Source organism: Mercurialis annua, linkage group LG1-X (assembly GCF_937616625.2).
Source record: "Mercurialis annua linkage group LG1-X, ddMerAnnu1.2, whole genome shotgun sequence".
Lineage (NCBI taxonomy): Eukaryota > Viridiplantae > Streptophyta > Magnoliopsida > Malpighiales > Euphorbiaceae > Mercurialis > Mercurialis annua.
The window spans coordinates 1,034,825-1,050,721 of NC_065570.1; the positions used below are offsets into that span (position 1 = coordinate 1,034,825).

Here is a 15,897-nt window from a genome sequence, read left to right on the forward strand (position 1 = left end):
ATAAATTATGGTTTTTTCCGTTGTTTAAACAACGAATTTTTTTTGTCATTCTTTATAAAGGTTGGAAGATTGTTTTGCAGAGCAGTGGAATATGATTCTGATGGTATGATTAAAGCTCAAATTGTTAGGTTTAGATCATCTCCTGTTGTTCAGGTACAAATATTTTTTCTACTAATAAGGAGTAAAATAAATATTCCCACTAACTGACATTGTTTTATTGTTCAATGTTTAGTAATTGACCAAGTATATATCTAAAAGGTACTTTAATTACTAGAAGAATCCTCTCATGGTCTATCATCTGTTTAAGTTTCCGCGTTTGCTCTACTGTAAAACATGCATGATTAGTAGCTTATATTTTCACCCACAACATACAACGTTCATGGCGAGTGACTAAAGCTTTTGAACATGACCTGGAAGACGTCAATGAAGAAATTATTTCAGCAGAGGGTAACACATTCTGTATTCTTTAAGTGATTATATACTTGTAAAATATTTTGGCATTTTGACCTGCTACGTAATAATACAGGCGGCTCCATTTCGAGGAGTAAAACAGTCTGGTTTTCGAAAGAAGGCTCCAAGTATGCGATGGATGACAATTTGGAGGTAAGTATTATTCAAACATTCTCGGAATTTCTCTTTTATCTAAAAATAAAAATCAGGCAAATTAATAATAAACTGTAGTCTTACAGGTTTATGGACATTCGAGCATCCTCCAAGCTGCAAAGAGCATTATGCAATCTCAAGGATCGAAGATGAGTCGAGATGAGTTTGACTGAATTTATCTCTCTTTCCTTACTATGTTAAGGATTATGATTTTGGTGTTGTTTGGTTATCTTTTTTTATAGGTTATGTGGCTTTCGAGGATTCCATTAGATGGTGGAGCAATATGAAAATGTGATTCTATAAATTATTGTTTTTTCCGCTCTTGTTTAAAGATCTAATTCCTTTGTAAAGGTGGGAAAATTGTTTGCAGAGCTGTGAAATATGATTCTGATGGTATTATTTAGACTCTAGTTGTTTGATCTCCTTTTGTTCAGGTACATGTGTTTTTTTTTTACTCATAGGGAGTTCAATATTTAGTGATTGACCAAGTATATATCTACAAGTAATTTAATAACTAAAAGAAACCTCTCATGGTATATTATCTGTTTGAGCATAAATGATTTCCTTGTTTGCTCTATCGTTAAATATTCAGGATTAGCATCATTAATTTTCAGCAACAACGTACATACAACGTTCATGGCAAGTGGCTACATGGACCTGTAGAAGGGATTACTTCAATAGAGGTAGGACACATTCTGTATTCTTTAAGGACTCAAATATTTGCAAAATATTTTGGCATTTTAACTTGTTACATAATAATGCATGTGCCTCTATTTTGAGGAGTAAAACAGCCTGGTCTGGGAAGCGAAGGCTCCAAGTATGCGATGGATGACAATTGAAAGGTAAGCATTATTCAAACATTCTCTGAATTTCTTTTCTATCGGAAAATAAAAATACCACAAATTAATTAAAAACAGTCTCCTTCTTGTTCAGGTACAGGTGTTTTTTTTTACTCTTAAGGAGTTCAATGTTTAGTGATTGACCAAGTATATATCTACAATGTTCATGGCAAGTGGCTACATGGCTTTGTAGAAGGAATTACTTCAATAGAGGTGGCACACATTCTGTAATCTTTAAGGAATCAAATACTTGAATATATTTGGCTTAATTTCTTAAAAATCCCCCATCTTGCACTTTTTCTTCGTTTATACCCTGACCTTGTAAAAACACTATTTGTACCCAATTTTGAGTTTTTATGTTTCATCCCTACCCAAAAGCATTAAATTGTACTCTTTTCATTTAGAAAAGAGTTTAAAACATACTTTTTTCTATTTTTAAAAATACAAATAAATCCTTAAACTTAAAAAATAATCAAATACATCCAAATAATTAATTAATTTTTTTAATTTTATAAAATAAAAAAATATTATTATTTTAAATTTTTTTGTCGGAAACATTTTAAAAAAAAAAAAATTAAAAATTTAAAAGAAATTCGGAAATATTTTTTAAAATATAAAAAAAATTAAAATTATTTTTAATTTTTTGAAGAAAATGGTATTTTTGTACTATTAATAACATTAATATCTAAATAGTATATAAGTTAAAAATAAATGATTGTTTTAAACTCTTTTTCAAATGAAAAGAATACAATTTAATGCTTTTGGGTAGAGATGAAACATAAAAACTCAAAATTGGGTACAAATGGTGTTTTTACAAGGTCATGGTATAAACGAAAAAAAAATACAAGGTGGGGTTTTTTTAAGTAATTAAGCCAATATATTTTTGTCATTTTAACTTGTTACATAATAATGATAGTGGGTCTATTTGGAGGAGTAAAACAGCCTAGTCTAGGAAGGGATCCAAGTATGTGATGGATTATTAGGGTTTAGGGTTTAGTTTAGTATATTTAGTGTTTAGGGTTTATGATTAGGTTTACAGTTATTATGTTAAGGATTACTATGATTTTTGTGTTGTTTGTTAATCTTGTTTTATTGGTTTTGTGGCTTTCCAGGATTCCATTAGATGGCGGAGCAAAGGTGATTCTATAAGTCCTTGTACTTTCAGCTCTTTTTTAAACATCTAATTTGTTTTGTCATGCTTTCTAACGGTGGGTAGATTGTGTAGTGGAGGGGTGGAATATGATTCTGATGGTATTACTAAACCTCTAGTTGTTTGATGTCCTTTTTGTTCAGGTACATGTGTTTTTTTTATTAATAAGAAGTTCAATATTTAGTGATTGACCAAGTATATATTTATAAGTACTTTATTAACTAAAAGAAACCTGTCATAATCTATCATCTGTTTGAGCATAAATGATTTCCGAGTTTCCTCTACTGTTAACTATGCAGGATAGCAACATTAATTTTCAGCAACAACATACAACGTTCATGGCGAGTGGCTACATGGCCTTGTAGAAGGAATTACGTTAATAGAGGTGAGACACATTTTGTATTCTTTAAGGAATTAAATGCTTGCAAAATATTTTGGCATTTTTACTTGTTAAGTAATAATGCAGGTGCTCAGTTTAGAGGAGTTAAACAATTTGGTCTAGCTAGGGAATACTCCAAGTATTCGATGGATGATAATTTGGGGATAAGCTATTATTCAAACATTCTCGGAATCTCTCTTTTATTGAAAAATAACATTAACCCAAATTAATTGAAAACGATCTTTTTACTGCTTAATGGAAATTCCATCATTCTCCAAGCTGCTTAGAGCATTACGCAATCTCAATTACCAGAAATAGGTTTGACTGAATTTAAGTCTCTTTGTTAATTGATGATTTTCGTGTTTGATAGATTTTTAATTTTGGCTAGGAACTTAGCAACTCTTAGGGTTTAAGATTAGGGTTTAATATATTTAGGGTTTAGGTTTAGTATATCTAGGATTTTGGGTTAGGATTTTGATTTAGGATTTAGGATTCGGGTATGAGGATTAGTGTTATGATTAGGTTTTAGGGCTAGTTTATATAGGGTTTAGGATTAGGGATAGTATATTTATGATTAGGGTTTAGGATTATGACATATAAGGTATCAGGGTTATGTTAATATTTAGGGTATATGAATTAGGGTGGTTTGCATATTTTGGGTTAGTAGTAAAGTTTAGGGTTCAAATTATGCTTAGGGTTTAGGATTTGGTACAATGAGGGTTTAGAGTTTAGGGTTAGTATTAGGTTAAGGTTAAGGTTAGTATATTTACGAATTAGGGTTATGCTATATGATTATGTTTTGGATTTTTGGATTTTTGTATAGGATTAGGGATAGTATATTTAGAGTTTAGGATTAGAGTTAGGGATTAAGGTTAGAATTTAGGGTTTAGAACAGATATGTCTTTATCAGCTAATAATCCGCCACGGCCCCTAATTTTAGGGGTATCTTACAACAAACCCCTTAATCTAAAAAAACGATCAGTAAACCCTCTGATTTTTTTGGTGGCTCTCGGTAAACCCCTTTAGGATGAAAATACCCCTGCGCCGTCTTTTTTGGTCAACTGACATTAAAAAAAAAAAACTAACGGCACCACATCAGCTGACACGTCATCAAGAAATCCTAAAAAATTAAAGCACCTAAAATATCCCTATATTTAATTTATAAAATAAAAAAAATAATTCAACCCAACTCAATCTTACCCAAATCATTCAATCAACCCATCCACCACCGATCCAACCTCCGCCGACAACCAACCACCGTCACCCGACCAACGCCGCCACTGACCACCGAAGCAAAATTTTCCGGTCATCTTCTCCGAGATGACCGGAAAATTTTCTGGTCACTTTTTCTCAAGAACGGATCCCCAACAAGATCGGTTCTTGCCGGATCTGTTCCTCAAGAACAAATCCTTCGTGGATATATTCTTGAGGAACAGATCCGGTTCTTGAGGATGACCGGAAAATTTTTCGGTCACCTTGACCGAAAAATTTTCCGGCGGTGGTGGTTGGGTCGATGGTTGGGTTAGTCGAGTGATTTAGATTAGATTGGGTTGGTTTGTTTTTTTTTGTTTTTTTCTATATCAAAATTAGGGGTATTTTAGGTGTTTGAAATCTTTAAGGTATTTTGCTGACGTGGCGCCGTCAGCAATTTTTTTTTAAGAATGACAGTTGACTGAAAAAGATGGCGTCAGGGGTATTTTGGTCATATTTGGAGTTTAGGGGGTTTAGCGAGCGCCGCCATAAAGATTAGGGAGTTTACTGATATTTTTTTAGATCAGGGGGTTTGTTGTAAGGTAGCCCTAGAGTTAGGGGCCATGTCGGATTATAAGCCGCCATTATCACTAACTTATTTTATTCTCAATGCGGTTCTTCACTGTTGCAGACCTGGACTTTTTGTTCCACATGTTCTTTCTTGCTCGATAGTGCAAACTTCTAGAAGAGAATTCATTCACAGGGAGAACAGCTGATTTATTTTACATGCTCATATCTTGTGTCACTGTTTTGACTGGCATTGTTCTTGTTGGATCTTCTGGTACTTTTTCTTAGCTTAATAATGTTTTCTTATTTATTGTTTGAGATATATTTGGCGCATTGAGAAATTTTTTTGAACTATGTGGCATGTGCTTTCCTTGCAAGCCCAACAAGCTTCAGATTGCACTCCTATTACGATTCATCGTCTGTAAATTGACTCTTATAAGCAACTATTGATTGTTCCCATATTTAACAGCACGTTTTATAGATCAAGGAATGATAGCTGGTCATGCTTACTATTTTCTGGAGGCTGTATATCCATGAATGACTGGTCGTAGGCCCTCACGAACCCCATCATTTACAATGTCGCTATTTGCTAATGATGCTGTTGTAGTAGCACGGCCAGCAAATGTAAGGTTCGCTCTGCTACCTATTGACGAATTGCATGAAGATTGAGAGGATCGTAGCAACATAGGCCAATGAATGATAGCTTTTTGTTGGATTCATGAGCTTACTGCTTACTGCTTGTTTCAGTGTGTGCATTCACAATTCCTGATTAACACTAGTTCTTATTGGTTGAAAATAGTTGATCCTGTTGCAAACAGTCTAATTACAATGTCAAACACCTGAATATAGTTACTAGACAAAGATGAAATTTATAAAAGAATTAAAGTATTGGCAAGCAATTTAATATTACAATAAGCTTAAAACCAAACTGAAGGGTAGCCACAACAAACTACAGAAATTTCCTTCCACCAAATTGATTTGATAGACTGCATAATAAGACAACAAACAATGCCTCGAGCAACATAACCCATGAAGAAATCAATTCAAATCTCTTCCCCTCAGCAAGCTGCTATTAGTTGTGAAATATACATGCAAAGAAAATTGCCGGAACAATGTTGCAGAGAAATTGAAATCTGGATATGATTTTGTGTTCTTCCAGGAAGCATGAAAAGTCATTTCTCGAGGGAAAATACACCAAAAGAAAGGAGCCCCGCTTCTAACGGATTGGATGATATTGTGCTGATACTCTCTTTGGAGGCAACTTTCGCAGGATGTAGAGCACTAGAGCTGAGGGTAAGATCTCGACTAGCTGTAAAATGGAGCAACACAAGTTTCCAACATAAAAACACAAAAGTCAGACATGCAATCAAACATAATACTGAAGTTTCATTATATTGAAAAATAGACATGATTGGAATACCGTGTAGTAGATCAAGTTCAAAACTGGATGATCCAGAACATCAAGTGATGCATCTAAATCAAAAGCCGAAACAAGAACCTGCAAATTCAATTGAGTTAAAAATGTATCAGAAGCCAAGAACAATACTATAGTGAAGCAAAAAATTCAATCAGTATGGCCATATGATTATTCTCTTCCTACTCAAGTCAAAGGACACAATTTCAACTGGTAAAAATTAAGTATCTCCCAACTTCGTGACAAACTATTGATTAAACATAGTTCAGAGAAATTATTAGATTCCTAATTAAGATAACTCTCCAGTGTAAATTTCTACTGCCCTTCACGGTTCTTGAAATGGATGAAATATGCAGTATAGACAGCAATTTTTCTACACTAAGGTTCTGCAACTTAGTGCATCATAACAATCTCTAAATTTGATGAATGCTAGACCAAGATTTCAAGCTTACCACACAACATCTTATAAGGAAGCATGTGAAACATATGGCTGTAACTGATCCAACCTGCAACGACAAAAAATACAAAATCATCATTAGTTTAATCTGTTAGAAGTCAGAAAGCTCTTATTTTGACCTATGCGCATACGAGTAAAAGAGAGACTAAAGAATGAATATGTTTGCAAATTTCTATTTGTTTTTTCAGATAAGTGAAGACAAGATTACTTAGATTCCTTCAAACTGTGGGTAATATTTGAAAGTGGGTGATAATGTTCCATGATACTCATAATCTACGTCAAGTTATTTAATCCATGAGTAAGTTGATTCAATAGCATGTTTGTCCCTATAGATATAGCAAACTTGCAATAACTGGTCATTTTGATCTCGAATGTCTACCCAATACGAGGACACCAAATCCATAAAAAAAGTATGCTTATAAATGATTTGACGCCATATCAAGTCTTTAATCAATTGCCCTGAAGTGATGTCTCATCAATAAAAAAAGAATGTTGAGTATTACATAAGATAGTTAATTCATATTTTAAAATATCGACTTATGCAAACTCAATTCCCATGAATAGTTCACTACCATACTGCTTTAGGCATCCAGCAGATAAGTGGAAAGAACAACAATGACGATAAAATGTGTAATCAAAAAGGGATAAGAGATGAATCGAACCTCATGGAGCTTCTTTCTTCTCCCTTTAGACTCGATAGGGAAGCGTCTCAGCATGAAAAACAGTCTGAAACAACGAGTATGAGAATTAACGGAAAGAAAGCGCAATAACAAGTGCAAACAAATGAAAATTCACATGATTAAACTTATACCACAGCAATTAAGTATGTTCTTACCTCCCTCCATACAACAAGAAACCCAATGAAGCTACAGCCGACACCACTGGAGAGGAAAACAATAATACACATTATAAATATTATAGAAAGATGTTCGAATATGATATACAATGCAAGAGCTTCAAAGTTCAGGTATTAAAGTCATCCACAAATAATATTAAGCTTTACCTGCAATAAATATCTTTCCAATGAATTCTACAACACTGTTGTCATCTATCCAAAGGTAAGCCCAGATGCCACCCTGATTCAAGAGTCAAGAACCCATTTCGGTAAGACATTTTACAAAAATATGGGATAATCAACACAAACGTCCAGCACTGAACCTCACAACGAGTTAATTCATAGATAAACTGATAAAAATTCCATTCTAATAAACTTATATCTTTTTCCCAAGCTTCTGCGTCTAGTCCTTACGATTGCACATACGCAGTAAGCAAGTTGCCAAAGATTTTAAAATACATAAATACAATGTTTCTAGGTGTTCCACTACATAAAATATAATTCACAAACTGAAAGAATGCTACAGAAGTCATATCGCCATAAGCTTACATGCGATGAGAATCATATGAATGCAATAAAAATTAAGAAGTGTTAATTGGGATTAGTAGGAGCAGTAAAACAGAAAGATTATGCATACCTGTATCAAGTAAATTACACTGTTGACCAAAATATAAAAAAGTCTGAGCTTATCTGTTGGCAGACTTCTTGCCTGGTATTCAAAATAAGAATAAGAATTAAACTCTTGATATTACTTAAAATTTAAATGAAGAAACTCATCAAGCTAAGATGATGATCAGATATAATACTACACTTATAAGGTGAAACTGCTTAGGTACTTGCCTGGTGATATATTTCGGCCCAAAATAAGACAAGCAGGGTGTACGTAGAGAAGAACAGGACTCCTGGGAGATCCAGTAATATCAGTTCAAGCACCTGATCCAAGGTGTAGAATCATTACATTAGTAGTTAAAGCTTAATATGCTATATGCTAAGCAAAGTGGCTAAAAACGAACATCTAAAGAAACTTTCGACCAAGTGCTAAATGCGAAAAAAGAAGAAGGGCCATCTCTTGTGTGTTCATATAGAGAACTATTACTTTTCAAAGCTTTATCAACTAACCTTGGGATGCAAGATAAATACTTGCTTGTGAAAACCAAACAGAATAGCACGAACTGCAATATTTAAAATACCAAAAGAGAAAAAAAGTTAGAACTCCAATCGCAAAGTTTCATAAGTAAACACATTAGAAATCCAATTGCAAGAAGTTTACCTCCATTGACAATGAAATTCATCAAGTGAAAAACTTTCTGCGTTGTCCAACCATACTCCGGCACTCTCAATTCAATCCGTATTAATTGTATCTGACCATCAAAATAAACACATAAGAACCTCCACAAAACTCGATTAAACAATTTCATATAAACCACAACCAGGATCGCATATAGCCCCGCAAAATTAGCACTTGCAAGCAGACAAAAGCAACTTAATCAGAAAAAGCCTATTATCAGTTTATTATACTCGAGTTGAACGAACTCTACGGCGGGCTCTACAGATTTCAACTTTCAAGCATTCAGCATAAGAACATCCAGTCCCATATTGTAGACCACCATAGCTGAGAAACAAAACTAATAAGAAAAAAGTAGCGAATAGCTCAATTACTAGTTGAACCGCCACCAATTAAAACTCCGTTTAATTCATGATCAGCAATCAAATAGTTAAATCCTAGACCAACAAGAACTCCAACCACATCAATAATTCAAGGAACTCAAATATAATCAAAATAATCCATGCAATAAATTCTCCAATTACTTCATTGCAATCTCAATCAACTCATACAAATCAAAATTACAATCTTTTAAATAAAAATCATCATCCATTACGTAAAAAGGAGATAAAGCTAAGAAATTTACCAAAGCAACAGAAGAAACAAGAGCATAAGTAGCACAAAGAGCATAAAAGATCCCATCTTGCCACTCAATAGTATCATTAATCTCATCCCACCAATTCCCAACTAAACCACCCAGATCACCTTGCAGTATACTTCCACTCATCCTCAGGAAGAATCCGAGAAAATCCAAGAAAATAAACGAAGTCAAAATCCTAGTCTCCAAACACCCCCTCGAAGACTTCAACTAAAAAACAAATCCAAAACTAGAAAAAGGAATGAAATTTGAAGATAAGAAAAGATTGGTGATTGGGTGGTTTGCTGGATTTGGTTCGACCAGAGCGTCCAAGTGAAAGCACCCACCTAAACTTCTATTCTAGAGGACAGTTCCTCAGATTTGGTGGTGCTGATTAGTATTGCCTATTTTATATTATGAAAATAAATAGCAAAAGGATTCAATTATTATTTACACGTGGTCTGTTGTTGTTGGTTCATAGATGTTTCTTTTTACTTCTACTTCCTATTGTTTACGCGGCAATTATTTTTGGGTTGGAATTAAAACTCATCGTTTATTTGAGATACTTGTCTGAATTTTATTTAAATTATTGTTATCTAATTTTATGCTTTATAATAAGTAAATTAATAAAGATCATCAAAGATATGTCAAATAATTTTCTTAGTCTTTCGCAGTAAATTATTTTTATTTGAAAATTAATTCTTTTAATTGACATGAATTTTCTAAATTATTTCCAACGTGGTTTTTTTATGGTGGAAGGGACGATTTTTTCGATTTTCATCATAAAATCACGTACTTTCAGCAGTGAAATTTGATTTTTTAAAATTTTTTCAATATTTTATTTAGTATTTTTATTCGAAACTTTTGAAATTTTTAAGATTTTTTAGCATTTGCATTGTTCTTAATTTAGAATTCTCAATTATTTAAAGATTTTTACAATTTAATTGAGATATAAAAAAAAAATCAATTAATTTATAAATATTTAAAACTATAAATAATGCATGATTTTTTTTAAAATTTTCCAACACCAATTAAATCGCATCATGTAATTTTAATGTGGTTTCATTTATCTTCAAGTAGATAAATGTGACCAACGAGTTATAGATCAAATGGTATAAGCGCTGGACAGTAAACTGTCAAGGTCGTGGGTTCAATTCCTCCCACAAGCGCTCTCCCCTCTCCCAATTATAAAAAAAAATAGATAAATGTGAGGTGTAATTTATTATTTTAAATTTATCGATATGCTATTTTTAATATAATTTATCTTCAGTAAAAATTGCAATTTATATTAACAAAATAATAAATATAAGCATCATAATATCATAATTTGATTTGAATATCACATAATTAGATTTGTCCCATCAGATGAGGAGGGCCAAATATGCTATGGGAGATTCATTATGATCTCCGGGACCACAGGCTCCTGACATGACGAACCATTTCTAACTGTTCGTTACGAGAAATTTCTCACAGCTATAAGCGGTATTGGGCGGTTTGCTGTCTTTTTCCTTTTGCAATATCTTAGCAAATTCACTTTTTTTAATTAAATGGACAAAAGTATTAAAAATGTATTAAAATTATTATTATTCAATTTTATATTAATATTTTTTGTATCAAAGATAATATTAATAATACGAAAGTAAGAAAGAGTGTTTCAAACATTGCAAAGAATGAAGTTATAAATGTTTAAGATAAGATGTTAACTTACGAGCCTCACTGACCAAATTAGAATTTCTATATAGAGGGTCAAATTGCAATATGCAACATATGAAGTAGACAAACTTAAAAATTAAAGAAAATGACGGAAAAGGGGGCGAGGGAGGGGGTCTAAATTGTAAAATGTTAAATTTGTGGTGCTAATTTCAACAATTTTAAAAATTTGGAGGAGACAATAATACTCTCATGCCTTCCCCTCCCTCCGGCAGTGACGAGCCTCCATATTACATCTATGGATTGACCATCGAAGAATAGTGAAGAATAGAAGACTTGAGACGTCAAATATATTGACAAATTTTCTAAATTTGAAAATTTGATACTATTTTTGAATTAGTCATTTAAAAAATCTAAAGAGTATCTCTGTTTAATATTATGCGGTTCTATCGTTTAAGTAAAATATAATTAAAATTTTCTTACAAAGTTAAAAATTCTAAAATACATGTTCCCAATATGTTTGAAATTGGCATGAAAACTACCAATAATAAGTTTCTCTTAATTTGTGGCTACTACTGCTATGAAACGACGACGTAATTTTTAGAAGTTGAAGTATTGTAATTAATTTTAATAAGACCAAAATAAAAAGATTGGAAACTACAAAAGGGCAATTGACTTCCATTACTCTGTGTACATGAGGGTGTAGTGCAGTGGCTACTCCCCTCGGAAGGTTAGAGATTCAACCCCTGTTGGCAGATATTTTTATGTCATTCAACTAATTTCTAACACTGATGCTTGATATATCACTGATAATAAAAAACTACCGTTACTCTTTATTTTGTATATTTAAAACATTTCTTTTATATTAGTTTTTTTTTAAAAGATACTCCCTTCGGTCCATAATATTTGTCGTATTTGAGAAATTTTTTTGGTCCATAATATTTGTCATGTTATAATATAAAGAGAATATTAATTGCTATTTTTCCATATTTGTTCCCATTAATTTATTGAAAGAATATAATAAATAAATGAAAATGGTAGTTATAAATGTAAACAAGTTTCAATGTAGGATTAAATTAGTAAAAATGTTTACAAATTAAGACATATTAATTGATTTTTAGTTCTTATGCCAAAATTAAATGCGACAAATATTATGAACAGGAGGGAGTAAATAGATTGATGAAAGAAGTGTTATATAAGATAACAAAGATTATAAATACAAGTATTTAACCGATCTAGAAAAATTGTAAGCTTCTGTATTAACTTCTCAACGAGGAATAGGAAAAATGAGACGTCAAATATTTTGACAAATTTTCTAAGTCTTGTAATTAAAAATAATTTTCGAGGAACAAAGGATCAATTCACCCCCTCAACTTGGCACGAAATATCAAATAGGTCATTCTCGACGCTTTTGGTACAAATTAACCCAAAAGTTGCATTTTCGTATCAAAAAAGCCCCTCGACAGCCCTTACCTAGTCGCATTCCGGTGAGTGTATTACACTCTCCATTTTGAAATGGAAAAATATTTAAAAAGATGCTTAATATTTATTTTAATATTCAAATTGACATATAATCATTTACAAAATTCAATTATAACCCTATAAATTTAAAAGTTTAAAAATCATTTAATTTTTTAAAGAAAATTTTAGGGATTTATTTTTACCTTTTTCCTACCCTACCTTTCTTCATCCCATTTTCTCTGTTTTAAAAAAAAAATTATTTTCTCCTTTGCGCACCACCCTCCATCCACCATTTCCACCTTCATTGCTGCTGCCGCCAGATCTGCTCTTCAGCCCAACAGAGCAGACAAACCCATCTGGGTTCGTCTGCTTCTTCATCGATAAAGAAGCAGACGAACCCAGATGGTCGTCTTCTTTGTTTCGCGGTAGAAGAACGGCAGCAATGTTGTACGAGCAGCGTTGAACGGCGGCAGCAGCAACGTGACGCCAACAGCAGCGTGACGGCAGCAGCAACGATTGTAGATCTTTGATTTAGAGCACCAACAGCCCTCATCGCCTCCAGTAGCAGCAACATCACTCTTCACCTCCGGTAGCAGCAGCGAGGGAGAATGGTAGAAGATGATGGAGGCGGCCGTTCGATTTCTACAATTGATTTTTTTTTTTTGTTATGAAATTGAAATAAATTGTTCAGTTCTTTCATTCTATATTCAATTATGAAATTGAAAAATTCGTTTAGATTATACAGAGTTGTGTAGGTTATATTTGTGGAGGATTTGATGTTGAATAGGGATAATTTGATTTTGAAATGATGTTTGTGCTGTTGAAGACGAGCTCACGAACCCAGATGCAGCAGATCCAACAGCGGGAGAAGGTTTCCGATGAAAGGAGGCAGTGCCGGCTGGAGATTAGGATTTTAATCTAATTAGGGTTTAGTTACGTTTAATTAGGTTTAGTCAGAAAAAAGGTGAAAAAGGTCCCTAACTTTTTAATAATTAGTATTTTGATTAATAAAATAAATTAGAGTTTAAATTTAGATTAACTAAGATTAATTAAAGTTAATTTTATTTCATTAAGTATCTCACTCTCTTTTTGTGTCAGAGGGGTGAATTTGATACGAAAACGCAACTTTTGGGTTAATTTGTACTAAAAGCGTCGAAAATGACCTATTTGATATTTCGTGCCAAGTTGAGGGGGTGAATTGATCCTTTGTTCAATTTTCGAGTTGATAACTTTTGAAACTTGAAAAGCATCACCTTCAACAATTATCTGATTCCATCAAACAGAGTAACATCCAGTTGACAATTCTCATAATACTAAAGATTCAAAAATATATGGATTCCAAATATGCAAGAATCTGACATCGAATCAATTAATGTTCATCAAAATTTCTAGCTAGCTACTCTAAAGTATAAACTCACAAATATGATCTATCGAATTCGAGGCATCATTGTTATTTAAAAAATACAGCACATTTTTATTAAAACAACTAGTCAATATTTAAAATATATATAATTCCAAAAAAAATTAAAATATAATGTTGTAATTTATCAAATTCGTTAATTAACGATTGTTAAGGATATAATTAAAGAAATCACATCAAGGATCCGTGGCGCAATGGTAGCGCGTCTGACTCCAGATCAGAAGGTTGCGTGTTCGATTCACGTCGGGTTCAATCCCCCCTTGATCAAACCTTTTTTTTTGTTTCAACTCCACCAATCCAAACCTACGACCACCCACACTCAATTTTTACTCAAAAACCCCAATTTCTCACACTCATCTCCACTCTAAAACCCTAGCCCTAACCCATTTTCCATTCATTTCTCGGCAAAAATGGCACTCTTCTCCCGTCTCCGAATCCACTCTTTAACAACAGCAACTCGTCGCCAATTCTCCACAATCTTATCAACCGACCCACTCTCCTCCAAATCCAAAACCAGAGCCGCTCTCACCCTCCTGAAATCCGAAGAAAATCCCGAAAAAATCATCGAAATCTGCCAATCCGCTTCTTTAACGCCGGAAGCTCACTTAGACCGCATCGCCTTCTCCGTCGCCATTACCAAACTCTCCCGATCCAACAATTTCTCCTACATCCAGCAGTTTCTCGATGACCTCCGATCCTCACGCGCCGATCTCCGGTCATCCGAGAGATTCGCCGGTCATGCTGCTGTTTTGTTCGGTCAGGCTAATATGGTTGACCACGCTGTACGGACGTTTAAAGAGTATCATAATGATGTTATTGGTCATGGTAATGAGGGTTCTGTTAGGGTTTTCAATTCTTTGCTTTTTGCTTGTTATTTAGCTAAGGATTATAAAGAGGTGAATAGGGTGTTTTTGGAATTTCCGAAAAGTTATAATATTGTGCCGAATTTGGATTCTTATAATACTGTTATTAAATCGTTTTGTGATTCCGGGAGTTCGAATTCGGGTTTGTCGGTTTTAGCTGAGATGGATAGGAAGTCGATTATGCCGAATTCGACGACTTTTGGGAATTTGCTTGCTGGGTTTTATAAAGAGGAGAAGTATGAGGATGTGGGAAAAGTTTTGGATATAATGGCGAAGTATGGGATTCGACAGGGTGTCGGTATTTATAATAGTCGAATTCAGAGTTTGTGTAAGCTTAAGAGGTCTAGTGAAGCGAAAGCTTTGCTTGACGGAATGGTGTCTAGAAAAACTAAGCCGAATGCTGCTACTTATGGTCATTTGATTCATGGATTTTGTAATGAGGGCGATGTGGAGGAAGCGAAGGAACTGTTCAAGAGTATGCATGATAAAGGATGTGAGCCGGATTCCCATTGTTATTTTACGTTGCTGCATTACTTGTGTAAAAGTAAGGATTTTGAGACGGGGTTGAGCCTATGTAAGGAGAGTATTGAGAAGGGCTGGGTGCCGAATATTGCGACTATGAAGTCGTTGGTTAATGGTCTTGCTGCTGCTGGGAAGGTGGATGAAGCAAAGGAGCTTGTTGGGGAGATTAAAGGGAGGTTTACGAAGAATGTTAGTCTGTGGGATGATGTTGAAGCCGGTTTGTCTCAGTAGGGGAAGATGGCGTTTTTAAGCTTCTTCCGTGAAGTTAAAGGTTAGACGAACTGTATGAGAATGAAGTTTAGAGGCAATAACAATTTTGCAATTACTTTTTTAGTTATTGAACATCTTTTCATTGTTGAATGAATTGGTGCTGGTTTTCATTGTCATAGAGTTGATAATAACTACAATAGACAAAGCTTGTTAATTTATCCAATTTTACCTTTATTCAAATTTAGAATCTTAAAATCAAACTTGCATGATTGGTTGCTTAATATGATACTCTTATCATTTTTGGAATATGAGTAGCCATAAAATATCAATTCATTTCTGTTCAAGCGTTTACTCAATTGAATGTGAAAGCATCATTCTTAGTTTTTTTTCATTAAAAAGTCCCACATTTACACATTTAGCGGTTTGTTTCATCGT

At 33.6% G+C, this 15,897-nt stretch overlaps 4 protein-coding genes and 1 non-coding gene across 11 annotated transcripts in view; 4 read left to right on the plus strand and 1 right to left on the minus strand.

The window, feature by feature from the left end:
• Window positions 1–3,163, plus strand: part of LOC126665934 (derlin-2.2) — a 28,137-nt gene extending 24,974 nt beyond the window's left edge. Inside the window, exons 8-14 of one of the 7 annotated variants that reach the window (XR_008790438.1) lie at window positions 61–447; window positions 527–603; window positions 682–1,286; window positions 1,395–1,445; window positions 2,555–2,735; window positions 2,892–2,977; window positions 3,059–3,163. The gene's annotated coding sequence lies outside the window, so the exon portion shown is untranslated. Of the gene's footprint in view, window positions 1–60; window positions 448–526; window positions 604–681; window positions 1,287–1,386; window positions 1,446–1,536; window positions 1,656–2,554; window positions 2,780–2,891; window positions 2,978–3,058 lie in introns of those variants that run through there. The other 6 variants (XR_008790439.1, XR_008790437.1, XR_008790440.1 and 3 more) reach the window with 6 other exon arrangements.
• Window positions 3,164–3,560: 397 nt separating this feature from the next.
• Window positions 3,561–5,266, plus strand: LOC130015018 (derlin-2.2-like). Its single transcript, XM_056104398.1, has 4 exons — window positions 3,561–3,572; window positions 4,895–5,003; window positions 5,049–5,150; window positions 5,199–5,266. The coding sequence occupies exons 1-4, from the start codon at window positions 3,561–3,563 to the stop codon at window positions 5,264–5,266; spliced, it is 291 nt and encodes a 96-aa protein (XP_055960373.1).
• Window positions 5,267–5,575: 309 nt separating this feature from the next.
• On the minus strand, window positions 5,576–9,729 carry LOC126666149 (tobamovirus multiplication protein 1). The gene is made up of 11 exons (XM_050359140.2): window positions 9,346–9,729; window positions 8,706–8,796; window positions 8,555–8,607; window positions 8,276–8,368; window positions 8,073–8,144; window positions 7,604–7,676; window positions 7,436–7,481; window positions 7,263–7,326; window positions 6,596–6,649; window positions 6,150–6,227; window positions 5,576–6,038 (listed from the first exon to the last, which is right to left on the minus strand). Exons 1-11 carry the CDS (start codon window positions 9,484–9,486, stop codon window positions 5,946–5,948), a joined length of 858 nt encoding a protein of 285 aa, XP_050215097.1. The 5' UTR covers window positions 9,487–9,729; the 3' UTR covers window positions 5,576–5,945.
• A 4,318-nt stretch (window positions 9,730–14,047) lies between these two features.
• Window positions 14,048–14,119, plus strand: TRNAW-CCA (transfer RNA tryptophan (anticodon CCA)). The gene has a single exon. It is a non-coding gene; the product is annotated as a tRNA-Trp (tRNA).
• A 49-nt stretch (window positions 14,120–14,168) lies between these two features.
• LOC126665924 (pentatricopeptide repeat-containing protein At1g61870, mitochondrial) lies at window positions 14,169–15,632 on the plus strand. Its single transcript, XM_050358852.2, has one exon. The coding sequence runs from the start codon at window positions 14,278–14,280 to the stop codon at window positions 15,481–15,483; it is 1,206 nt and encodes a 401-aa protein (XP_050214809.1). The 5' UTR covers window positions 14,169–14,277; the 3' UTR covers window positions 15,484–15,632.
• The last annotated feature ends 265 nt before the right edge of the window (window positions 15,633–15,897 follow it).